The sequence below is a fragment of the Zonotrichia albicollis genome, chromosome 21 (assembly GCF_047830755.1).
Source record: "Zonotrichia albicollis isolate bZonAlb1 chromosome 21, bZonAlb1.hap1, whole genome shotgun sequence".
NCBI classification, from domain to species: Eukaryota; Metazoa; Chordata; class Aves; order Passeriformes; family Passerellidae; genus Zonotrichia; species Zonotrichia albicollis.
In genome coordinates this window covers 11,762,550-11,787,841 of record NC_133839.1, presented here as the reverse complement: position 1 = coordinate 11,787,841, position 25,292 = coordinate 11,762,550, and the positions used below count along the sequence as shown (strand labels likewise).

The window sequence follows — 25,292 nt, the reverse complement described above, 5'->3', positions numbered from 1 at the left end:
TTTTAATTCCTCCATCTGCTGCCCATGTGGTGGCAGAGGGAACGCTGGAATCCAGCAGTCTTACACTTAGCACGACTGATACTTTCTGACAGACTATTTGAAATGATAGAAATACATAAATCTCCTCTTTTTTATGACCTTGTAATAGCTGCAACATATTTCCAGCAAATATTTTCTATAGCAATAATAAAAAAGCGATAACAAAAAAATAAATATAAATATAGTTTAAACTCAAGCGGAATCGTGCTTTCAAAGCCCAGGGATGGAGCAGCAAAGCAATAAATCACAAATCCTTGTGAAAGGAGGGGCTTGAAATGGAAAGTCCCACAGACATCAGTGTTAAGTGTTTATCAACAGGGGTTTTTGACTGCTCTGCTGCCTTCTGCCTGTGCTCAGTTCCCTTTTGCTTGTTCCCTCCTGCCCAGCATCTGTCACCGTGGCTGTTGGGCTGTGGCTGCCTAACTGCCCGCATTTCTGATCTTTTCTTTCTGTTTTTCTTTGTTACTTTTTCTTTCCCTTTGTTATTTCCTCTGGCCCCAGAAGCTGTGGCTGCCCTGGATCCCTGGCAGCGCCCATGGCTGGGTTGGAGCAGGCTGGGGCAGGGAAGGTTCCAGCAGGGCAGGGGTGGCACTGGAGGAGTTCCCTGAGTTCTGTGGCCCCGTGGTGCTTGCAGAGGAGCAGGAGCAGGGTCAGGGTGTGCAAACAGAAATTGTAACAGGAGCCCCTAGCAAAGAGCAGGATTAATGGATGGCGTGTGAGCAATTGCAGCATGCAGGGGCATGGCTGTGGCAGAGCAGGCTGTGCTCCAGCACGCTGAGACCATCTGAAGGGGATGGTGGGTTTGCCATGGCACGCTCAGATTTCCAAAAAAGATTTGACAAAGGCTCATAAAGCAATTAAGCTGTCACAGGATGAGAAGGAGGATCCTCACATGGATTAATAATTGATTAAAAGACAGGAAACAAAGAATAGGAATAATGGCCCTTGGTGATTAGTAACTAGGTTACTGGTGGAGCTCCAGTGGAACTGGTGGAACCTGCATTGTTCCTTAATGTGGGGCATGGAAAGGATGTGAATGCTGATGTGACAAAATGTGCTGTTGATACAAAAGAGGTAAGAATAGTGCAAATAAAAGCTGTCTGTGAAGCACTGCAGAGGTATCCACAGTGCTGAGTGACAGGACAATAAAACGAGAGAGGGAAGTCAGTGTCAATGAGTACAAAATAATATACATGGTGAAAAGCAACTGTAACTATATGTGTACAATGATGGGCTCTAATTACCTTCCATCAGTCAGGAAAAGTATCCAGCATCATCACAGTAGTTCTCTGAACACTTCAGCTCTGTGCAGGAGCAGGCAGAAAGACAAATGGAGCATCAGGAGCTGAGTCCATAAATCCCAACGTACCCACGTCTTAATTGCTGTATTTTGTCTCAAAAGAGGGAAGTGAAGAGATGCAGAAAGGGATGAGTATGGAAATGGATCAGGCACGTGAAATGAGGAGCAGATGCTGAGGAGGGAAGGGCTTTTCAGGTGTGGAAAGGGCATAACTGGGTGTGAGAGGTGTCTGTGAAGGGCAGGTGGTGGGGACAGTGAATTGGGAAGGTTTTATCCTGGTAGTTCAGAGACAGGAGCTGCTCACCCCAAACATTGGGGTGGCAATGGCTCATTGGAACAAGAGGAATACTTTTCCTCACACTGTAATAAATTGAGGAGGTAAATGTCATGGAAATGGGAAATCCAAAAGTGTTTTGGACAAATGCATGGACTGTAAAGGGAACAGAAACAGCTGATATAGCACAGGTGGAAGTGGGGTGTTGGTGAGGATTATGGGAGCTCTTGAAGGTGAAGAGAGGGATATACAGGCATAGGGATGTGTTTTGTTGCAGAGACTAATGCTGTAAAATGTAGCCTCAGTTTTCAACAGTTTGGGGTGTTTTGTTGACACTGGTATTTTGTTTAGGTTTGGCAACTCCACAAACACTAAATATTCTTTCTATAATCCTTATTTCACCCTAGTAACTAGTTTGGAGATGGAGGGGGTTTAGTTGGGGTTTTGTTTAAAGCCTGGTTCCCTGCTGCAGTGTTAGTATTGTTTATTGTGCAGATTCACCCCTGACCGTGGCATTCTTCATTGCTATTGAAAGTTAATGGGGGAAAAATTGCATTCCAAACATTTGAACCCGTAGTAGCCATGGCTGAACTTAGTTGATCTCTGGTGATCGGTTCAATTTAGTTACGATTTTTAGCCATTAGGCTGGGGCTGAATGATGGTGATTTGGTTGAGGCCAAATGTCTGCAGAAAATTGGCTGTTTGATAAGAGCCCTGTTATCAGAGGGGGATACTTTCTCATTTACATTTAGATGAGTATTGATTATTTATTTACTCAGAGAAGTGAGATTCGTTCCCAATCTTATCTCTCTAGTCTCTGCTTGTCAGCAGAAAGAGAGAGAGAGCTCCTGACAACAGCCCAAGATAACAGCACTTTGTAGTGGAGATAAAAGTTGGAATGGGCCTTTTTCTAGTCTTGACTGAAAGGATAAGTTTTAAAAATTAGAACTGATGGGTCGTGCTTTCAAAAGCCCTTTCTGAAAGCTTTGCAGCTTAAATGGCAACAGAATTGGTTTGTTGGTATGCAGGTGGCTGTTCCCGTGTGCAAGGAGAACCCTTAATTTGATTACAGGGTGGGATTCTTCCCAGGCACCTTGGTGTGCTCATAGGGAACTGTGGGTCCTGGGGTCTTGTTTTTGGTTCCTGATGAACATTCCTGTCTCTAAAGGGGTGTCTTGAAATAGCCAGGTGGGTGTCTGTGCACAGAATCCGTGGTGAGGGTGGTCCCACAGGGATTCAGATGAAGGGATGCGTGGGATGGGGCATCACCCCAGGAGGGGTGTGGAGCCCTGGGAGCTGCCAGCAGCAGCAGAGCTTGGCTTGGGACACTGGCCAGCACAGCCCGTGCCAGGATTTTAAAGGTTTATTTTACAACTGCATTGAACATTTGCATGAGATTACAGAAATCCATAAAATCCATCTTTGGTATTGCCACTTGAAAATTTGTTGAAATTCACAGAGCAGGATTCCATTAGGGGACCATTAAATTATCCAATATTCCTACTACAGTGACATCATTTGAACTTGTGAGAGAAGCCTGATAGTAAAACTCCTCCACACACTCAGCCTAACGTTCTTCATCTGTTGGCAAGCAGAGGTCATGTAAATGTGGACAGATATTTAAAGCATAATTGAAGAGTAGATACTCTCTGGAAATCCATTTGCACTTTTTTATTCGTTTCTCAGTATTTTTCTCAGTATTTTCTGGTTTTAAGGAGTTATCCATGAGGCACATTGACCTGCTCTGGAGCTCTCTGCTTTCCTAGCAGAGTTAATAATACAGGCTTGACACAAACTGGGTACAACAGTTTACGTGATCGTGGGGTTCTCCAGCTGCTCCAGATAGAAATGACCCTGAGGCACTGCAGGGTGTGTTGAGGGGTGATCCCTGCTGGCTCTCCTCAGGGTTCAGCAGCGTGGGGACAGGTTCTGATGGGGGTGATGTTCTTGGGGTGGAATCAGATCCTCACAGAGGGACCACTAACCCTGCCTGCCTTTGACCCTTCCATGGTGTCAGGGTTTGCCCCTGTTGAGCAGGGCTTTGGGACTGGGTACCAACAGCACAGATGTTCAGACCTGTGCCAGCAGTGCCCTTGATGTAGCTCAGGAATCTCTAGAAGGTGCTTGGGATGGACAGACAAAGCCATTGGGTTTGGCTTTTGCTGGTCCTGTTCTTAAACCTACACCAGATTTTGAATCCAAATTTATTTACTGCTTTAAGATTTGTTTCAATTCGGTATATTTTGCTTCTGCCTAACAAGCAGGCCTGTGTTTATCTAATTTATTTTAAATTTAAATAGTTAATCACATTTCCAGTAGCCGGGAGAGGGGCAGTGTTGGTGCTGGGTCTGTTTGCCTTTCTTTGTGCTGCGTGCTGTGCCCTGCTGATGCTTTGGCAGCATCCCGTGTCCCCAGTGGTTGTGCTGGGCAGGGCGGGAGCCCCCTGTGCCCTGCAGAAAGCCTGGCACTGCCCCTGCTGGGTGGCACTGGGAATAAGGAGAGTGCCCAGCGCTGCACAGGGAGGGAGCGGCCCGGCCGAGCAGCGAGTGCCTCACGCGGCTGTGGGGAGATGGAATGAGCAGCTGTAATTGAAATTCTGCTGTAGTAAATTTAAAATTAATTGGCCAACAAATTCCATTCCTTAGGCATGCCATCTGAGGCTGAAAGACTTAATTTTTTTATATATTTTAAATATTTCATCATATATGCTCGTAATTCAAAGTCAGCAAACAGTCAGAAATCTTTTAAGTAGTGGTGAAGAGGGAACAGATTTTGTAATTTCAGTTCTAGGTCTTTTGTTACTTTGAGACCTGGTTAAAGAGGCTTTGAATCACTTAGGATTTTTCAGGTATCTGTTCAGGTTATTTCACTGCATTATGGAAAATTATTTATGGAATATTATTGTTTATGGAAAATACACAGCTGAGAACTTGGTGTGCGCTTCAGCTCTCAGGTGTGGGCAGGAGTGGAGCAAGGACAGGAGGGCTTTGGCCCCACCAGCTCCTGCCCTTGCAAGGGGCTTTTCTTCTTCTGGGTCCCACCTGGGCCTTGGTGCACTTGGGTCTGCCCCCACCCCACCAGGGCCTCTCCCAGCCCCTGTCAGGGCAGCAGGGCTGGGGCTGGCTCAGGGGCTTCACCTGGAATTGAATCAGAGTGTCCTGGTTTTTTCCAGTTAAGCCATGCAGTTTAAGGATCCATTCAACTAGAAGATTTTTTTTTTTACTGGCCTAGCTTTTGCAAAACCAATTTTTTATACATTTTCTGTAATTGTTAAACAGCTTTTTAAGTGGTATTGTCCTTTCTTGGGGATTTGGTTGGGGAGGAAAGAAGCTGGGACCTGAACCTTTAAGATCTACTGTTAAAACATGAAAATAATTCATTCAAAGCAGCAGCATCTGTCCCTCTGTGTGATGCAGTCCATAAGGAAGGGCTGATTTCCTTCCCAGGTGCTTCCAGTGCTCTGTGCAGGCAAGAGGGATGGGAGCAGCAGGGAGCAAACACTGGGCCCTTCTTCACTCAGGAAAGGTTCCCCAAAATGCCCCCAGGGAGCACAGCGAGGTCCGAGGGTGTTTCCCACTCCAGGCAGGGGCTTGGTGCAGCCTCCCCTGTGCAGGGACAGGTGGGAGTGTTGGGCAGGACAGCTGTGGGCAGTGGGATGTGCTGTTTCCTTCCACAGCATCCTCCAGCTGCTGACAGGGCCCTTCCTTTGGCCAGGGGCTCGGGGACATCAACACCCACCTGCTGTGTCCTGGGCTGCCAGCAACCTCGTGTGAGTTGAACTGCTAAGCCATCACTTTGTTAGAAAACAGATGATTTTACAAGTTACTTTATGTTGCAGGTCCTCAGTATCGGCTGGAGAAGCAGAGTGAACCTAATGTCCCAGTAGATTTAGACTGTACCTTGGAGAGCCAGAGCACTTTGGAATTCTGCCTTGTCCGGGAGAACAGTATGTTTCCCCTTTTCACTTTTGCTCTTGTAAACTGCTTAAACTCACATAAGTTATGTATTTTGGAACACAAGCTGTACTGTCTGGGCAAGTACGTTTTGACGAGACTCTCTGTCCCGAGGCACTTCTCCGTGGTGCCAAAACAATATTCCAGAGGGAAATGATGGATTTCATACCTTTAGTAAATAGTCTGCATCCTGTTTATCACTTCATGATTAATCTTTTGCTGTTAAACTGCTCTGTAAAGTTATGACCAACCCTGAAAAACACGAAATATGAACCTGTTGAAATAAGACGTTGCTCAGTGAGTTGGGTTGGTCTGCAGGGTGTTGTGCCCTGTCAGTGTGGCTGTCAGAGGCACTGGGGGTTTCTAATGCAATTTAAAGAAATTAGCCATGCAGAAATAACTGCAGCAGTTTGATGATTTTTGAAGTGCCAGACAAATAATCTTCTCTCCAGCTCTGCTCAAATATTTTTATTCTATTACTGTTTTAATGATCCTAATATTTATTTTCTGATTTATTTCTTTACTTGAAACAATAAGGAACTTTTAAAAAAGACATTTAACATTGGTTTGTGTTTGTTCCCCATGGAATTTTGATCCATTCTTCATTCTTTACAGCAGCCATGCTCTCAGGTTTAGTGTTCTTTCGTTCCATTTTGTGTAAAAGTGTTGATTGTACTAATGAGTAAAACCATTCACAGTCCTGCCCTCAGCCAAGAGCACTGCACACAGCATTGTAAGAGCCTGCTTCAAGCAGTGGAAGAGTTTGCTCCTTCTGTGCAAAGGTTAAACCTTTCAGTGGTGCTTTTTGGCCCCAGCAGTTTTGTCTGATCCCAGCAGAGCATCCCAGAGCAGCACCAGGGACAGGAGCAGCCTGAGCTCCCCGTGTGCTGGGGCTGGGATGGGCACTCAGCTCTGCCTGCTGCTCTCCCTGGGGTGGCACTTGCTCCCAAAATGTCCCTGGTGCTCCTGGTTCATGTCTGCACAAAATGGTTCTGAGAAACCCTAGGAGAGACCTTGGCAAGAGGGAGCAGGGGGGCTGTGCTGAGGAAATGGAGCAATTCTGACCTCACTAATCGAGTTGTGCTCTTCCACAAGCCAGAATTCCCCGACGTCTGCATCCCACCTATTATTTTTGTATTGATTTTTAATCTATGAAATGATCCTCACTAGTCATACTTCCATGGGTTTTGCGTGTGATTTAAAATAACATTTTTTAAAACCCAGGCTCTGTAATTAAAAGAATACTGCAGATACTGCATTTTAAATGTATTTTCATCATCTGTGGAGGAATCCAGGCTGTGTCCTGTAGCTGTATCCCCCACAGGTCTTTGCTCTCATGAGTGCCTGGGTTCAGGTTGCACCATTACTGAAGGAGTAAATCTGGTGGAAGTTTGTACGTGGTGTAGCAGCAGGCAGTCAGTCTGCTCTGCTCCAGGAGAGCCTCAGGAGCCTTGGCTCAGAATAAATATCAGTCAGAGTGTTGAGGGGACTCCTTTGCCTGCTCCTGAAGTCCTTGTGCTGCACTGCTCCCCTTCCCTCCCAGGCCGGGGAGCCCAAGGTGAGCCCTGGAGAGCTGTGGGGTGGAGCCCTGAGGCTGCTGGCTCCAAATGGCCTGAGCTGGGGAGCGCCCCTGCCCTCCTTGGCACTCTGTGTGCCCGTCCAGGAGGGTGCTCTGAGCCTGGGGTGGCATTGCCCGGGCAGGGTGACCCTGTGTGCCCGTCCAGGAGGGTGCTCTGAGTCTGGGGTGGCATTGCCCGGGCAGGGTGACCCTGTGTGCCCATCCAGGAGGGTGCTCTGAGCCCTGCTGGGATGGCATTGCCCGGGCAGGGTGACCCTGTGTGCCCGTCCAGGAGGGTGCTCTGAGCCTGGGGTGGCATTGCCCGGGCAGGGTGACCCTGTGTGCCCATCCAGGAGGGTGCTCTGAGCCTGGGGTGGGCATTGCCCAGGCAGGGTGACCCTGTGTGCCCATCCAGGAGGGTGCTCTGAGCCTGGGGTGGCATTGCCCAGGCAGGGTGACCCTGCCCTGTCTGCACAGAGGGGCTCCACTCTGTGAGATCACTCACTGTCCCTGCCTTGGGCAGAGCCTGCTCCCCCCTGCAGTCAGAAAATGGATTTTGGGGTGCTTAGGAGCTATCTTTTGGCATGACGTTAGAATAGAAATATTGACAGTTTTGCACTATTAATAAAATAATGGCTTGACAATCCTATCAGCGAACTGAAATATTCACTTCGTGCATTCTGTCTTGATTTGAAATACTTTTAGCTTTGATATGCCAGTCAGAAAAAACTCTCTTGTAACAGCTATTACTTGTAAATGTGCTCTTCATAGTCTCATAGTCATTTATAAATATATATATGGATGATGGCAAGCATCTCCTGGGAGAAGAGCAGCCACATTCCTTTGGGCAAAGAGAAAGTTTATATTTCAGGGTATTAAATGAAACAAAAACTTTCCATTATTAAGAAATATGTATGGAGAAATCCCCTTTCCAGCCAGCATTTACTAATAGCATTCGAGCTAATAAACTGCTTCCAGTGTGCAGAACTTTTAACTTGCACAAAGATTTATCTTTAAACTGAAAGCTGCACTTTGTAATGTGAAATGCCTTTATGTGTGGTAGGAAGCCGTTCATGGCTAATTTAGTTTTATTCTTGCCATCTTACTTCTGGAAAGTTCCTCTTTCTCATTTTATCATTAGATAGTAATTAGTATTCAAGGGAAATTGGTCTTAATATATTAAAATTGGTTTAGTGCCTTTAGACCTATAGCAAAGCCAATGTCTTATTGGAAAATGTAATTGGGGACTCTGTGTATGTAATTAATTGTATTGCAATTAAGAACTTTCATTAAGCAATATTCTAGTACATTAAAGTAATAAGGGACATTTTTGCAGTGCAGTTAAGTTTGTGTTTTGTTGTTTTATGGGGGGAATGCAGGTTCCCTTCCCCGCAGCAGCTGCCTGTGCCCCTGCAGCGCTGGCTGCTCCTGAGGAGCCCTTTCTGTCCGTGCTGAGGCTGGCAGGGGCTGGCACAGGAGGCTCCTGCCTCAGCTGGGTCCCGGTGGGAGGAGGCTCTGCTTGGGCTCCTGGTGGAGCTGGGGCTGCTGTCCCCCTGCTGCTGTCTCATTGGGAAATCAGGGTTTCCCGTGGGGAGCTGGCTGAGTGAGCGAGCTCCCCCTGCTCCAGGGGACTCAGCTGTGCCCTGGGGCAGTGTGGGCAGCCCAGGCCCAGCTGGAGGGGTCTCTGCTGCCCTGTGCCAGCTCCTGTGCCAGCACAGGTGCCATTGTGGGCACACAGAGTGGGGACAGGGCTGGAGCAGGGTCCTGCCTGGCTCTGGGCAGGGGGGCAGCAGTGCCACTGCCACCCTCCTGCCCCACTGCCGGGCTCTGCCACGCCACAGCCCCTCAAGATGCTTTTAAGTGCACCAAAAAGTTTGACATATCTCAGTGTATCTTTGGAGTAGTGCAGCATGAGGGTTTGACATGATACATTATGATAATCCATAGTATAGAGACATTAACACAGGGGTCTGTGACAAAATGCATTGTAATGTCTCGGAAGGAGCCATTACAATTTATCTTGTCATTCTGGAGCATGGAGTGCTTGCAGTGTTAAGATGGCTCTGCATAAATTCACATGGAGACTGTTTAATTTGATTTTTGGAATCCTTTCAAGTCGAATGGCACAGCCCAATTTGTGGCTTAACCCTTTGGTGTCCCCTTCCCCAAAGGAGGGTCCGTGGCGTGTGAGAAGGGCAGCTCTGGGAAAGCTGTGGTGAAATTCTGTGTCCTGGCAATCTCCTGCTTTATGCTCCCCATGTGGCTTTGGACTCATTTAGCAGCAGATGCTCACAGTGGTGTGGTGTTGAGGCCACTCCAACAGTACAAGTCTCAAGCAAAATTAACACTGAAAAATCTGACAATTTGGTACCTGCTTTGCTGGAGCTTTAAAATCTGTACTAAAACTCCATCATCTCATCTTCCCATTATTAAAATTTCAGCAAAATACAGAGTTTTCATTAATCTCCTGCAGCAAATTTAGTTCTCTGAACTGGCAGTTGGTTCAGCTTTTAGGACTACATTAGCCAGGATATTAAACAAAACGTGTCATTCCTCAGGATCTCCTGTAAGAAGCTAAATCAGTTTTCAAACATATTTATGCCACTTTATCTACCAGCATCTGAATGATCATTTTGAGCTGAGGTGCTTTATTAGCAGCTGGCATCGAAATTACTCTGTGCAATTATATATCACATTATAGTAATGTTGAAATTGGTGTTAATCCAACGTCATAAAATGTAAAAAAATCTTTAAAGTGTGTTATATTTTTTCAGTAATTGGCATTTTGGCTTAATGAGTTGTTGCCTTTTATAAAGGCAGTACCTGCAGTGGTAATGAGAATACTAATCAGTAAATAAAGTGCAGCTTCACATCAGCGTGCCCGAGGTGCTGCTGGTACATGGGGGATCTGTGCTGGCATCCAGGGGGCACCTCTGGGGACAGACAGGCACCTCTGGGGACAGACAGACGCCTCTGGGGACAGACAGGTGCCTCTGGGGACAGACAGGCACCTCTGGGGACAGACAGACGCCTCTGGGGACAGACAGACGCCTCTGGGTGGGCTTTGGGCAGCTCTGGCCTCCTTGCTGGGGGGCAGGGGTGGGTGCCAACAGGGTGCCCTGCCCGTCCCCTGGGCACCCACGGTCCAGGGCTGCCTGTGCCACCAGAGAGCTGGTCCCCAGCACGGTGTGCTGCTCTCCACGCAGCCTCAGTGCCTGGGGGGCTGCCCTGGGGTGCAGGGTGGCATCTCCTGCCCCAGAGCCGCTCAGAGTCCCTGGGCACCCCCAGGCGTGGCGGTGCCACGGCACCAGGCGTGCCCCGAGCCAAAGCTCCCTTCAGGAGCCCCCGGGCCTTGTCTTGCAGGTTCAAGAGGAGAAGAGGTGTCGGAGGAGGACCCCCAGATCGACATAGCCACGGTGCAGGACATGCTCAGCAGCCACCACTACAAGTCCTTCAAAGTCAGCATGATCCACCGGCTGCGCTTCACCACGGACGTGCAGTTAGGTAAATCCACCCGTGCCATGGCGCAGGGCAGCCCAGGGCTGTGCCAGCACTGCCTGGCATCTCTGCCACTCTGAATCCATCCTTATCACCTTGCTCCATTTTCTCACAGTGCACTTGAAAGTGTTGCTGGCGTTTCAGCAGTTAAAAATATTGCTTTCCGTTGAAAATACTTCAGTATTTTTATTATCCCCAATCAGTTGCACATGTTGCCTCTGAAGGAAGGCCATTATTTAATGACCTCGTCTCTTTTTTTCAGTCTAGGCTTCCTAATGGAAAGCTTCTTGCCAACTGTTTTGTTATTTTTAAATGAGGCTTTGCAAAATTGGGAGTTATTGGGTTTTTCCTTTTCTGAGACTGAAAGATTTTTAACGACCTGGTGGAAATTTGAGGTGGAACAAAATAAATGAGCATTCTCTAAAGGTTTTATATTGTCCTTATTGGCTTGCTGAATGCTTTTGAAAACCTGAAGGCCAAGGGCTGACAGAATCCTGAATTATAAAAGCCCCATTACTGTTTTAAAATGATTGAATGGCTTTTTATCTTTGTGTTTAAATTGTGAAAATTTGATTAATGATGCATTGGTAGGTGACCTGTGACATTCCTGCAAATACTTCCATAAAGAAATGATTCAGCAGTAAGATATTAAGTGCCATTATGTTTACAAAATACATTTTTTCTGTAGAATTCAGCATTGTTAAACTATACCAACTCCTGTATTATTGTCACCACAGTCCCTTCACTCCTCCATCCTGAAGCACATGTAAGAGTGTGTGTGTGTAAAATTCTGACAGAAGAGGCTTTTTTGGTTTATTTTGAGCTGTCTAGTTGAGGCAGGATTTATCTGCGGTGCTGGAGCAGGGCAGTGCTGGGCATGTTTGCTGCCTTGAGCAAACTCTCGGGGTGTGATAGTTTGCTTCCAGTGAAGTTTGACTCACTGTATCTGGGAAGTGTCAGAAATGAGAGCTTGAAAAGGTCATGACAGATCACTAAAGATAAATGGTTAAGGGAGAAGAGCTGTTAAATGAAACAAATGGCTTAACTTGTGCAGCAGTGGAGGAGCTGACCCTGCCCAGTGCTGTAAGGACCATAAAATTTCCCTTTTATAACAATCTGTGAACTTGTGGGATTTTGATGGCAGTGCACTGACAATGGGGCTTTATAATATAATTTTTTTTTTTAATCAAAGGAAACCCCAGCAGAGCGTTCAAACCTTGGGCAAATACAGAAAATCAAAACCTTTTGATAAAGTCTGAGTAAGTTGCTGGGCTTTCTCCTGAATGTTTTAAAGACATTAGAAGATCAAGATTGGCAAAACGAGGACTGAGGGGCAGTGTGGGTTTGGGCTGGTGAGTGTTGCATGTTATCTGTGAGTGAGTGACTGCTTCTTCCTCCCTGGAATGGCAACAACAGGGGCTAAGTTTTTAATTCAGAGGTGACTGGCCTGGGAGCTTGGTGATGGCTGGTTGCAAAGACTTTTCTTTGCAGCTTTTGTGTGCAGCTGTAACAGGGCAAGGGTTTCTCGGGGACCCCAAAAATCCTCTGTCACCCCTTTGCTCCTTGTTGGCAGATCAGTGGTGTCAGGGGCTGTGCAGGAGTGGATTGCACTTGTTGAAATGTTTTAGCTGTTTTCAGGCCTGACCACTGAATTTGAGACAAGGTTTATGAAAAACATGGGAGTAAATTTGATTTTCTGTACGTTGTGTGTAGCTCTGTAGTAAAAGGTGATGCGTGCATGGCCATGGGAGGAGTGCCCAGCCCTCTGAGTGATGGGGTTTTTGCATTTAAGGTGGCAGTTTAAGGTCTGGGGTTTGTGTTTCAGCCCATATCACAGGGTAATGCACACACAGCAGCACTCTCAGCACTTTTACAAAGGCTCTATCCTGTGCTGGAGGAATAAGACACATTTACTTGTGTATTACATTAGCACAACTAACAGGAGCATATTGTCTGGGAAAACAACTGCTGGCAAGTGTCTCAGAGAGGGGAGGGGGCAATGGCAGACCCAACAAAGGGAGCAAGAACAGAACACTGCTACAGGACCCGTACATTGATGGCATTCCTTTTGACAAAATGAATGAATTTAAAAAATAGTAGAAGGAGCATTTTCACTTGGGTTTTGAGTATGAGTGATTTGTGCTGTGAGACAGAGACTGCAGAAACCACAGACACAATACTGTTTTGATTTTAGGTTTCAACACATCCAGATTGTGAGAACAATAACACAAAAAAGACAACATTCTTTGTCAATGTACTCTCTGGATGTGGGTGAGCTTCAGCCAGCGATGTCGAGATACAGAAATAATGGATGAAGTATACAGCAACAATTTGCAGATAAAAATAATAGAAGTTAAAGTGTATTTTACATGATAAAAAAAAGATGAAAGAGGAGGAAGTCTGTTCCATCTGAGATGGTTACAAAATGGTGAAGTAGCCTCTGCTGAGAAGATTGATGCAATGGGGAGTGACCTTGGCTTGGAGCAGGAGCTGGTGATGTATGTATGAGCATCTCGCTGCTAAATGGACCCAGATTTGTAGCACTAATATACATGGAAGCCCAGAACCAAACTCAGGATGGCAATAAATCAACAGCCACTTTGGGTGTCATTTCTGGTTTATATTCCACTATTGTTCTATCACTTTAATTCATGTCACTATCATCTGTTCATCTGGAACAGTTTTATATAATTTTCCAGTGGAGTTACCTGACAAATCCTATCAAATTAACAAGGTGCATTAACAGTATTGACTGACTGTGAATTTTGAAGTTGCAGGACCAAACAGTGACATTTTTTTGAGGATATTTATAGGGGTGATGCTCTTAGAGGAAGGGATGGGGAACAGCCCTCCCACATCAAGAATTTGCACCTTTATTTTTAGAACTTCCCCTGACTTTTTTTTAGTGAGAAAATGAGACTTTGTATCATCAACTTCCATATTTTCCTTAAACTACAGCAAATACCATTTGGAATAATGAACCATCACAGTGAAATACCAACACCAATTTTACATAATCTGTCCAAAATTAAAACACAAACCAAAATGGGCTCCAGACACAGCCTCAGCCTACTCAAATTAGTGAGTTGCAGGAGCCTGGGTGTTAATTGGACTCTGGATACAATGCTTAATTGCAATGTGATCTCTCTGATGTGAGGTGTGTTTAATGCATTGTTGGGTTAGGGGGTGTTCCATGACCCAGGGGTGGGTGAGGCTGGCCTGGTCTCAGGGCAGGGGCTGCAGCCAGAGCCCCCAGGCTCCTGCCCTGTCAGAACCCTCAGGAGGGAAAGAGTTTTCTGATTTTTTTTTTTCAGAGATGCAAAAGTTAAATGATATTTAAATACCTTTTTCCTATATTCCTTTTGTTGACGTCTCACGAGCTTCACGCTGTAACTCATGCCTGAAGACACATCATTGTTTTTAAGGTGTAAAAAGTTGCCTGGGAAGTTTGCTCAGCTCAGCTCAGTTCCTGAGCTGGTTCCAGCAGGATCCTCCTTGCCCTCTGCCCTCTGTGGCCTCACCTTGAGTGCTGTGGGCAGCACAATGTGAAAAGGCCATGAAGCCATTAGAGAGCACCCAGAGGAGGCCATGGGGTGGGAAGGGTCTGGAGGGGAAGTGTCCTGAGGAGAGATGAGGGTGCTCTGTGGGGCCCGACCTCGCTGGGGGCTGTAGCATGAGGGGAAGCAGAGGGAAGGTGCCAATCTCTGCTCTCGTGGCCGTGACAGGACTCAGGGAAGGGGCAGTCTGAAACACGGGACACTGAGGTTGGATATCAGGAAAGGATTTTCACCCAGAGCAGGGCTGGGCTCTGGAGCAGGCTTCCCTGGAAAGTGGGCAGCATCAGCCCTGCCTGGGTTCAAGAGGCACTGTTGGGACAGTGCTGCAGGCACAGTGTCCTGTGCAGGGCCAGCATTGCACTCTGTGATCCCGATGGCTCCCTCCCAGCCCAGCACAGTCTGAACCTCTGGCTCTGTTTTTGTATGGTTGCATGTCTGCTGTACAGCAGATGGAGAGGGGTGGGTGGTGATAGTGTCTGTTACACAGAGCAGTGGTGACTGCAAAACCAGCACTATCTCCTATAAATCTCACAGCTCATGTAGCTACTGCTTCCAGAAGAGCTCTGTATGCCTTTAGAAGAATCTTTTCCGTGATATTTCTTTCTTTTGGTATGCTTATGCAGGGGAATAAAATGCAGATTATCAATGCAGTTTGATAACCATTTGCTTCTGGTTTCCAAAGCTCCCGTGCCTTCAGAAAGCCCAGAAGGGCAATATACCTTCAGCCCATTTAAGATTTATAAAGTGTGTCAAACGGCTGATATGAAATCGGTTAAACAGATCACTCTTGTGGCTCTCTATTCTTTCTCATCTCAGGTATTTCTGGAGACAAGGTAGAGATAGACCCTGTTACTAATCAGAAGGCCAGCACTAAGTTTTGGATTAAGCAGAAACCCATTTCAATCGATTCTGAACTCCTCTGTGCCTGTGACCTTGCGGAAGAAAAAAGCCCAAGTGAGTAGTCCTTTTTATTTATGTTCTCTCTTCTCTGCCTCCCTGGATGTGCTCCATGTCCAAAGAATTATTGCTACCGTGTCCTTTTCTTTCTCTAGGTGTGTTTTTTTCATTACAGGATGTTTTTAATCTGACTCAGTTCTGTTACAGAGAACACAGCATAAACAGACACACATTTTACGAGTGTCCTCTGATGCTGCTCTCAGCTAATGGCATCACTCAGTGTTTCTTGCCCACTGTGCCACCAAGGGAACTTTGGCTCTGCCCAGCTGTCTCCAGCCCTGCAGCACAGCCAGCAAATCCATGTTTCAACATAATTGCAATTCTTGGGCACTTTTTAACTTCCAGGCTGGTTTTAAATGTCTTTGGTGCAACTGAAGATCTCGGACATACAGAGAGTGTCAGCTCAGCCTGGATTTGCCCCATTTGCCATGGCTGCAGGGTCACTGGGCTGAAGGTGCCACTCTGGGCATGCTGTTCTGTGGTGGTGACAGGACAGCAGTGACAGCCAGGTCTGGGGACATGCTGGACATCCCAGCTCAGCCATTGCCAGAGGTCAGAGCTGGCTCTGTGAGTGCAACTCCAAAAGCAAGGGCTTCTGCTTGTTGTGTCAGGAGAGGAATGAGAGTCTCTGTCTGGAAAAGTTGTTTTAAAAAGCACAGGATGGGCCCTGGGAGAATTGGGCAATGGCTCCCAGTGGGGCCAAAATGGAACCGTCTACGATCAAAAAGTGACTGCAGTTCAAAAGCTCAGATGGATTTTATTGCACTTGTGCCTCTGCAGGGTAGTGAGATGCTGGTATTAAGTACTTATCTGCAAGGTGACAGAGAGGGAGAATTATGTGATACATATTTACAGAGGTAATGATCTGTTGAATTCTCTTGGAAGAGTAAATTTATGGCTGCCACAGATTTTATCAGCAATTATTGAACTATATCCTTCTCCCCTTCATTACCCCTTCCTACTCCATGTTCTTGGTTTAGTCATTGTCTTCCTTTTCTGTCTCTCCATCAAGATTTCATGGTCCTTGGGTAGGCACAATCCCAAGGAGAAGCTTCCCCAGTGACCTGGCAGTCTGAAACACGTGAGGATTTTGTGTACAGTGCAAGGGCCAGTTTGGCTGGTAAATCCTGGCACACCTCTGCTCTGTACCCGCATTTCTGCAAATGCAGACAGTGAGGGGATAAAATGGTGCCCCCAAAACAAGGCTGTTCTTGAAAGTCCAGTTGAAGCCTGAGGTTTCCACTGCTGTCACACTGGGGACAAGCCCTGGACACTCATCCTGCAGGCATGCCCCAGAGGCAGCACCTGCTGCTGTGGGGAGCTGTGTTTGTGCCCAGATCCTGCCAACCCAGGAGTTTCAACCCCCAAACAGAGCCCAGGTGCAGGAGGGCAGTGCCTGCACATGGGGACCACTGAGTGAAGAATCACAGTGGCTTTGCAGAGGACACTGACAGGTTGGAACCAAGGCAGCCACGGCAGTACCGAGGGGCTTATTTGCTCATTTTTGTGTGAACATCTTAAACTTCTCCTACTAAATAATGGTTCAGCACAGTTCCAACAGGAGAAAATACTTCCTCCTGAAACTGCTGACCTTTTCCCAACTCACTAAAGATGTTCCAAAAGTCATTATTTTAGGCCAGCAGAAAAGACTTTTAGTGTGACATCTCAGAATGATGCATTTTGGGGAACTGAACAGCAGATCAGTATCTCTTGAATTTTAAATGGAAAAAAGTTATTTTAGTAGCATAAAGGAATGAAACTCACTGTATTTCACAAGTTTTGTCTGTGATTTTTATCAGCACGGTGATGTATGTTTGTAGCAGAGTTTACATCAAAAATTATTCCCGGATCTTTCTTGAATGAATTATTGCAAAGAGAGGCTGGGTACAGATAAGGTCTTTGAGTTCTGCAATATATTTTGTTTTCATGTTTTTATCTCTTGTAACACAAACCTGCTCCATCTCCTCTTCCAGAAGTGCTCATGCTTGTCCCATTGTGCTGGGCTTGGGGTTTGGGGCTGCCTTCCCTGCCCGGGCACCTCAGTGGGGTTGGAACCAGCTGGGCTCTGCAGGGCTGGGCTCTGTGACTCTGGAGAGCTGAGGAGTTTGGACCAGGCTCCTGCTTTTTAGCAAGGGCAGGGGTTGTTGGAGTGGAGGTGGAGTGCTGGGACCAGCGTCAGGGTGCAGTGGGAGCCTCGTGCTCGTGTCCTTTGCTTCCCCCTTTGGTGGCACCTGTGTGTGTGTGTGTGTGTGTGTGTGTGTGTGTGCGTGTGTGTGAAAGGGCTCCGCAGCCTCAGAGCTGACGTGCTGGGGATGTTGATGGACAGCTCACAGCCGTTTTGGACAGGCTGAGTTTTCCTGTGCTGAGAGTTCACAGAACTCAGAGCTGCCTTCAGTGAGGGCAGAAAATGAGAACAGAAAGCTCTGGCATCTCATTTGCCATTAGTGGGGGGATTGTAGGCAGGGATGGCTGATGATTTTTGTTTGCCCTTGTAGTAGCCCTGGGTCAGAATTTGAAGTTTTATTTGTAAATTAAATCAGACTCCCTGGATTTAGACTGAGGGGAGAGTTAATGGCCCTGCTGGCTTGCTTCGATGCCATTAGAACCTGACAACACTGGGCATGAACGTCTTCTTTAAATCAGGTTCAGCCTGATTATCATGAGAGATTCTGAATGTTTTGAGTCTTGAAAGGAAGCATCCTATCATGGAGAAATAAGATTTAAGCCTTAATAAAGTAGTTGTCATTTTTATAGCTGAAAAGAGCTTTGTATCTCAATTAAGTGTACATAATATAAAGTCTTAAGGAAGCAACATAATACGTTTAATACAATTATATCCCTTTGCAATAGTGTAATTTAAAGGAAATCTGATTCTGGTAATGTCTCTTACATTACTTGGACAGGGGAGAAACTTCAGTGTCACTGCCCACTGCCGTGTGCAGTGCTCTGTGGCCCGAGTGGCCCTGATGGGTGCCCAGGGCTGCTGGGCACAGCTGAGTGGGCAGGGAGTGCAGAGCCCAGGGCAGCCCCTGTGCCACCACACCTGATCAGAGCCTGCCCAGGGCTCTCCCAGGCAGCTGTGCTCCACAGGAGCTGCAGAAATTGGATTTATTTGATAATTTACGTGAAACACTGAAGCAACATTCTCTGTGATCCTTTATCTGCCTTTTTTTTTGTTTTCATGAAGCAGAGACATCTCAGTTGCTTTGTCAAAATACCCTGGGTATGAAGGTAAGTGTAAACAAAGGTGTTCCGTAGGTCACGGAGTACATGGGTAACTTCAGTTTGTAATTTAATTGCCCGCTTTGCACCCTGCAGCTGAAGATTTCCTTTAAATTCTGATTCCATTGTTGCACTGGGGCTTAACAGAGTGTTAACCTGGTAATAGGCACAGGGCCTCCCCATTATATGTCTCGCTATCGAGCGGTTCTGCATGACTAGTTAAAAAAGATGGCAAGAAGATTAATGAAAGCTGCGAGTCCAGAAGGGGGGCAGGTACCTCGGTGAGACTTCCAGCGAGGAGATATTAGAGCTGAACCAGAGCTTGGCTTTTTCTTTATCCCGTGACCTCTGAACCTGCCTTACTGTCGGGAGCTGCCAGCCGAGCCGACGTTTTGATTGATGTTGCTACACGAGTCAGTCTTTCCCATTGAATTCCACATCTGCACAAAAATAGCTTTTCCAGCAGTATTCACCCTGGCTGCAAGTGATAGCCATGCCTGAACCCCCCTTATGTAGTTTTCATTTAAAGCTAAAGGTGTTTGATGTTTTAATTCAGTGTCCAGTTTCTCTTGATTATGCACATTGGGTAGTACTAATTTAATGAATTCGTTGTTGCGTTGTGGAAGGGCTGAAAATACCCAGGAAGTGTTGGGAGGGCATTGGGTTTCTGCTTCTCTGGGGGCTCAAACAGAGCTGTTGCAGGTTTGCTCAGAGCCTGCAGTGGGGCCAGAGCAGAGGCAGTGTGTGCTCTGCAATGGTGCACAAAATGCCACAGTATCATGGTTCCTGATATCCCTGCTCCTGCTGTGGAGCAAGAAGTAACACAGTAAAATTCCCACTCAACAGGAGACTAGTCACAGGTTCTGACCAGAAGGTAAAAAACAGGTTCAGCAGAGAAAACGTTCCCAAACTTCAGGCTAGGAGTGAAAGGAGCACGCGAGTGTGGAGCAGAAGGGCAGAGCCCAGCCCTGGGCGCGCTGAGCAGGCAGGGGCGGCAGCGGGCACAGATGGCTCCTGTGCCCGTGGGCTCGGGCTGTGCCAGGGCAGCGCTCAGCAGCACTGTCCCTGCAGAGAAGGGCTGGCAGGGGCACGAGCAGCCGGGCACTGCAGTGCTGATTAACTGCAGCCCCTCCAACAGCCGCTCATAAAAGTTCTCCTGAGCGCAATCAGGAGCGCGCATTGCCTCATCCTTTTAACAAATCTGTTTTGTAGCCCTATTAAAAGGGGTCTTCATCTATCCTGTCAAAGCTATTCTGCTGGGGTTTTTTAGTTTAATTACACTATCCAATTAAAACTCCTCGCTGCATTTTGATTCGCCTCTCCTCGGGCCTGAGTGGATGTGACATTTACAAGGCTCGCCTCTCCGGCAGACAATGCGTGATTGATGAGGTGCAGACGCAGTGGAGGAGCCCATTGCCATGTGGAAACACTGCATTTTGATTTATTTATCTTTTTTCCCCAAACAAGGTTGCTGGTAAAGAGGTTTTGGGCAACCCCGAGTCACACCTCAATTTTCAGCATTTTTGCAAAAATCTTTATTAGTATTGTGCCTCTGATAATAATTTAAAGAAACAGAAGGCTTTGAGGGAAAATAATCCAGATGTGTGAATAGTTGCCACAGTTTGACACAAAAGTGGGTGTGTGCTGCACTTTAATTGCAGCTCTGTATTCAAGACATCTGGACCCACGTCACCCTCTAATAGCAACGCTGAGTAGCAAGCCCACAGTGGAACATAAAGGGTTGGAGGAAAAGAGATCATGGAATATGCTGCTGCCTGAGAGAATGGGGCAAGCCAGCTGGACCACAGCTGCTGGTTTTTTCCTTAAGAGTCTTATCATTTGTTCCCACTTAAGTACTGCCCTGGTTTGAGGAGATCCACCCTGGGCTCATGGTGGGCAGCCTGAACCATCCGTGACTCCTCTGGCATCAGTGGGGTGAGGATTGCACCCAGAACTGGCTGCCCTCACTGCCTCTAACTCATGTGCCTCTGGGATAAATATCCCTTGCATGAAATGGGATTGACCCCACCTGTACACCCAGGCCCACACCTCTGTTCTGTCTGTCCCTAGCAGGGCTCGGTGCCACATCTGGATAATCCAACCGTGGCTGCAACTTGTGACCTCCCCTGAGAAGTGTTTTGGTTACCAGAGGATGTCAGGAAGGGTGTTGGATGTTTTTTAACCCTAACACAACTCTTGCAGCTCTGTAGACCCTTCAGGCCTCCCTCCAGGGTCTCAGCATCATTGCTGGGGTATCACAGGAGGGTTTCAGACAGCTGAGCCCCTCCCCGGTGCTTTGGGTGAAATGCAGCAGTGGCTGCAGAGCAGAGCCTCCCCCAGCTCGTGCAGGGTTGGAGGAAATGTGTCTTTGTACAGAGTATTGCTGATGTGTGTTTTGCTACCCTCATTCCTTGCCTTTGACTGGTGCATTTCTAACCCTTCTGCATCCTTTCTGGGCCCATGGGAGGAGATTTCAGGGTCTGAGCCTGTTGAGGTCACAGTTTCTGAAGAAGTGAGAATCAGTGATGTCAAACGATGTCCATAAGTGCTTTGTTCTTCAGAGAGTCCTTCTCCAGCTATTTATTCCACTAATAACTCTTAATTGTTGACTTCTGCCTTATGGCCCTGTAATGACAAAGTAATCATCAAGGTATATTGAAAAATTAACATAAATTTGCATTTCTAGTGTTTGTTTGTTTTCTGCTTTGTCCAATTCATGAATATTCTTTTCATCCTCTGTCTAATTAGTGATTTAATTCCATTCTGTTTAAAGAGTTGGCAAAGGATAAGGGCTGAATTGTGGGGAGGGAAAGAAGAGAAACTTTCTAATCTTGGCAGATTCAGTAAAAAAATTATCTTCTGCAAATTCATATCCTTGTTTTCCAAGCAAAAAAATCTATCTTTTGGACTTTGATAAAAAGAGTTTATTACTTAGATGAGAGTGATTATTTTTCTACCTGCGTCAGGTGCAGCGTGGGGCCCACCAAGGGCTTGGACGTTTTCCCGAGATTGCAGGAATTAGCACAAGATTTACTGTTGCCCGTACAAGCACATTATGGTGGGTGGTTGTGGAGCTGTGATCCCACCGGGTTTCTGGGGGCTGTGTGTGGCTGTGGGGCCGAGGGGAGCTGGGGCTGCTGTGCAGGAGGAGCTGCAGAGCCCTGGGAGGGCCAGGGGAGCCGGAGCTGCAGCGCTGCAGGGCCTCTTCCCTCGCCTCGTTGGCAGTGCAGTGGTGCTAAAAATCAGAGATGGGCTGAGCAGCTGAACGTGAGACGTGGTGCTGAAGGAGTAAATGAGCTCTCCTTGGTGAATTCCCAGTGAATTAGCATCCTGCCCTTCCGTCTGTGGGCTCCTCTCCAGGAGTAACCACACAGGAACCCATTAGTGCTGGGCTGGGAAGATTTATCAGCGCTGGGAGCCGGGGCCGAGGGGCAGCAGGGGGAGAGGCTGCTCTGCTGTGGGGCCGTGGCACGGCTGGGGCTCAGGGGGCACCAGGGACATTGGCACAGGACCCCTTGGCTGCGCTGGGCTCAGCGTGGGCTGCGCCTACCCCGCGACAAAAGCTGCTGAGTTTCTGTCATTCCTTTTGCTTTCCATAACACTTTTGACAGACATAGTCGGGAATAACGTGGATTTTCTGTTGTTGTGCAGCTGATTGATCCTGATTGCGGGGCACTGAGGTTCCCTGCAAACACCCAGCCACTGGTGGTGTGGAGTGATGGTAGCAGCTGCTTGTGCAGCATCTGCATTTGCTTTAAATTCCCCGTCACATGCAGCAGGAGCCACTCGAGCTGCTGCTGTTTGTTACCAGATCCTCTCACACGGAAACATCAAACCATGGAAGCTCCTATTGATCTCAGAATTGTCAGGGGTGGTGCTCTATTGGAAAGAGGTACATCACATATTTAAGCACTCTTGGAAATGGAAATCAATCTCACAATTCATAAATTCCATCTGGCTAGAAGAGTAGCAGAGCAAAGTGCCAGTTAGGATTTCAGTGCACTCATATTTCATGCTGTAAGTAGCGTGTTGTGGACTTGGAGCCCATAAACATGGTGCTGGTAATGGGGCTTTCTAAGGAAAAGTCTTCTTGGCTTCTTTCCACTGGTCCCCAGTCCCAGCAGGAGGGGCTGTGAGCTCTGCAGGGTTGGCATCGGTGCCAGGGCCCTGCAGAGCCACACTGGGCAGTGCCCTGCTGGGCAGGCCCAGAGCAGCCTCTGTGCCCAGGGGAGCAGGAGCTGTCCCTTGGCAGGGCTGTGCTGGGCAGGGCAGTGCCCCAGGGACACGTGGTGGCACCGCTGGGCTCCGGGGAGCAGGAACACCTGGAGAGGTTTGGTCTTGATCCACAGCAAGAATTACCCAAAATTTCCTAAACCCAAAAATGCAGCAGCTCATTGGGGTCCTCTGACCCTGTTTTGTGCCAGTTTCTGATAAGCAGCGTGGGATGTTCAATGTCCAAGGAGAGTGGTGGGAGCTGGTGGAGCACGGTGCTGTGTCCCAGCCCCAGAGTGGTGCACTGGCACTTTTGGAATCATTAAGATGCTGTGTTCCAGGCAAAGCTGCATGCATTAACATGCTGATGAGCTCCCAGCTTGGAATTCCGCATTTTTAGTACCACTGAGGCATCATTTGTCAAATGATTTAAAGGGTTGGGTTTTTATTATTATTATTAGCCAATTTTTCAATACAGAATTTATATTCCAGATTAGTGCATCATAATGGTGTTTAATTAACATGCCACAATAAAATACTTGCATCTCAAATTTCCTGGCCACCAATCTGAGCATATATCAGTCACTTTTTGGAAATCTGGAGAATTAGATAATGTAAATAAGATTTCCAATTAGCTTTCCTGCAGGAAAGACCTGGATTTACAGTAATGTGGCTGTTACTTTATGGATTGCTAACTTTGACTGTTGAACAGAATAAATTAGAAAACCGTTGGAAAAGTATCATGTATAGAATGCATTTAATTTTAATTTTGAAGCCATCAGCATCCATACAAGTGAAGGATATTTTGCCTTCCTTTGTGTTCCACGTCAGACCTTTGTGTCTAAGTCGTTCCTGCTGGCACCGCGTGTCGGAGTCCAGGGACACTGTCACAGGACAGCCACAGGGCCAGCACGTGGAATTTCCATTTGGGACAGAGGCCCGAGTGCCAGGAAGGTGCCAGCAGGTCACAGTTAGAGTTTAATTTGATTTTCCTTGGTGTGGGCAGGGCCATCCCAGCCCTGAGCGGGTTTGGTGGTGGCACAGCCGCGTCCCTCGGTGCCCTGTGCTTGGTGCTGCTCCTGTGGTCACCAGCAGCTGGCTGGGCTCACGTGGTGTTTGGGGTGTTTTGGGAGGAGGGTTTGGAGTGCTGGCTCTGGGATTAATTGCCATTTTCTGTCCAGTACAACCCTCCTCCCATGCTCAGCCCCGACGCGGTGCCGGGGCTGCAGCGCCGTCGTGGCCGAGCAGAGCTAACCAGCCATTTGATGGATTTTTGCATTTCCTGCAGTGGGGATGTGATGGGAAAAGGAACTTTATTGACTGGAGTTCAGCTGCTCCTGTAAGCCACCACTTGCCTTAAATTGAAATGACATGAGAAGCCTGTCAGCATTTCATTGCTTCCTTCTGTCGTGCTGATGGTACGCTGAGATCACCATCTGTGGTTTTCTTCTGTCAGGCAACGAGCTCTGCTCAAACTTTACAGGAATATTCTAAGCAGTTTTTTTCTTATCTTTGCAGGTCATGCAATATTTAAACTTACATATCTAAGCAATCATGACTACAAACACCTTTACTTTGAATCAGATGCTGCTACTGTCAATGAAATCGTACTGAAGGTGAGTATTAAATTTTAACGTGACCCAAAATCCTGGTGTTTTACCACTTGTTAGACATGTGAGTATTCAGGAGGCTCTGGAAGCACACGAGGGTGCAGTGCCTGAGGACCACTGGGGTGTGTTTAACCTGTCAGGATGGCTGCTCCATGCCTGCTGTTTTATTCATCCTTCCAACAGCCACGCAGCCACTGCCTGTCTGTGTGTAGCATTTCCTATTGTGTTTTTTTCCTAGTTAACAGAGACACCATTTTCTGTGGAATTTTATTGGAAACGACCAGATTTTATTGTGTCCAGGTAGTTTCCACCTCTGGACACGTGGTCAGCAGCCCTGTGCTGTGCAGGGCTTGGTGCTCCTGCCCCTCACAGCTCTGGTGTCCCCACACAGCTCACAGGGGCTTCTCTACCTGATCCTCTCCCTGCACTGTTTGCTTTCCTTGGGGCAAACACAGACACAAACTCCCTTGCTTTGGGAAACAAATTTTTGTTACACTCTTGAAAAATTAAATGGAATTTTCCACAAGTTCATCTTTCGTAGCAAGTCAAAACTCAAAAGCAGTAATTTTGGCAAACCATCTGTTATGTTTGCTTTTATTGGCTGTGTGGAGTTTAGAGGATTGTTAAACAACTGACGTGCGATAAAATAACTTTTATTCATCACACAGGAGGTCAGAGTGTTTGAGGGGTTTCTGCTCTGTGAGCTGTTAGGCCAATTCTTCTGGTCCCACTTTACCTTAGATCAGCTATTGCAGTCCCAAACACTTGGAATCATGGAATCACAGAATCATTAAGGCTGGAAAAGACCCCCAAGGTCATCAAGTCCAACCTTTGCCCAAGTACCCCCATGCCACATCTCCTTGGGTTTTGGACACTTCCACCCATCCCAGTCTGGTTCATATACAAAGGCTAAAAAAGTGGTTTACTGTGAATAGCATGAATATTCGAGAGAGAAATAATATTGAGCAGTACTTTTTTCCCAAGTTGCAGTTTGTTTATATAGAACATTCTCTGGCTTCATGCACAAGTCACTGGTTTGTTTTCAATTCCATCAGCATTAGGGAGCGCAGAAAAATCAGACTTTTCAAATTAGGCTTTTTAGATGATCAAGT

General features: G+C 47.1%; 1 protein-coding gene across 4 annotated transcripts in view; it reads left to right on the top strand.

The window, feature by feature from the left end:
- Positions 1-25,292, top strand: part of MAPKAP1 (MAPK associated protein 1) — an 81,952-nt gene that overhangs the window by 54,529 nt on the left and 2,131 nt on the right. For 3 of the 4 annotated variants that reach the window (XM_074556040.1, XM_074556041.1, XM_074556042.1), the window contains 4 exons: positions 5,452-5,559; positions 10,488-10,628; positions 14,996-15,133; positions 24,089-24,186. In XM_074556040.1, coding sequence (XP_074412141.1) covers positions 5,452-5,559; positions 10,488-10,628; positions 14,996-15,133; positions 24,089-24,186 — 485 coding nt within the window. The remainder of the gene's footprint in view (positions 1-5,451; positions 5,560-10,487; positions 10,629-14,995; positions 15,134-24,088; positions 24,187-25,292) is intronic. The other variant, XM_074556043.1, reaches the window with a different exon arrangement.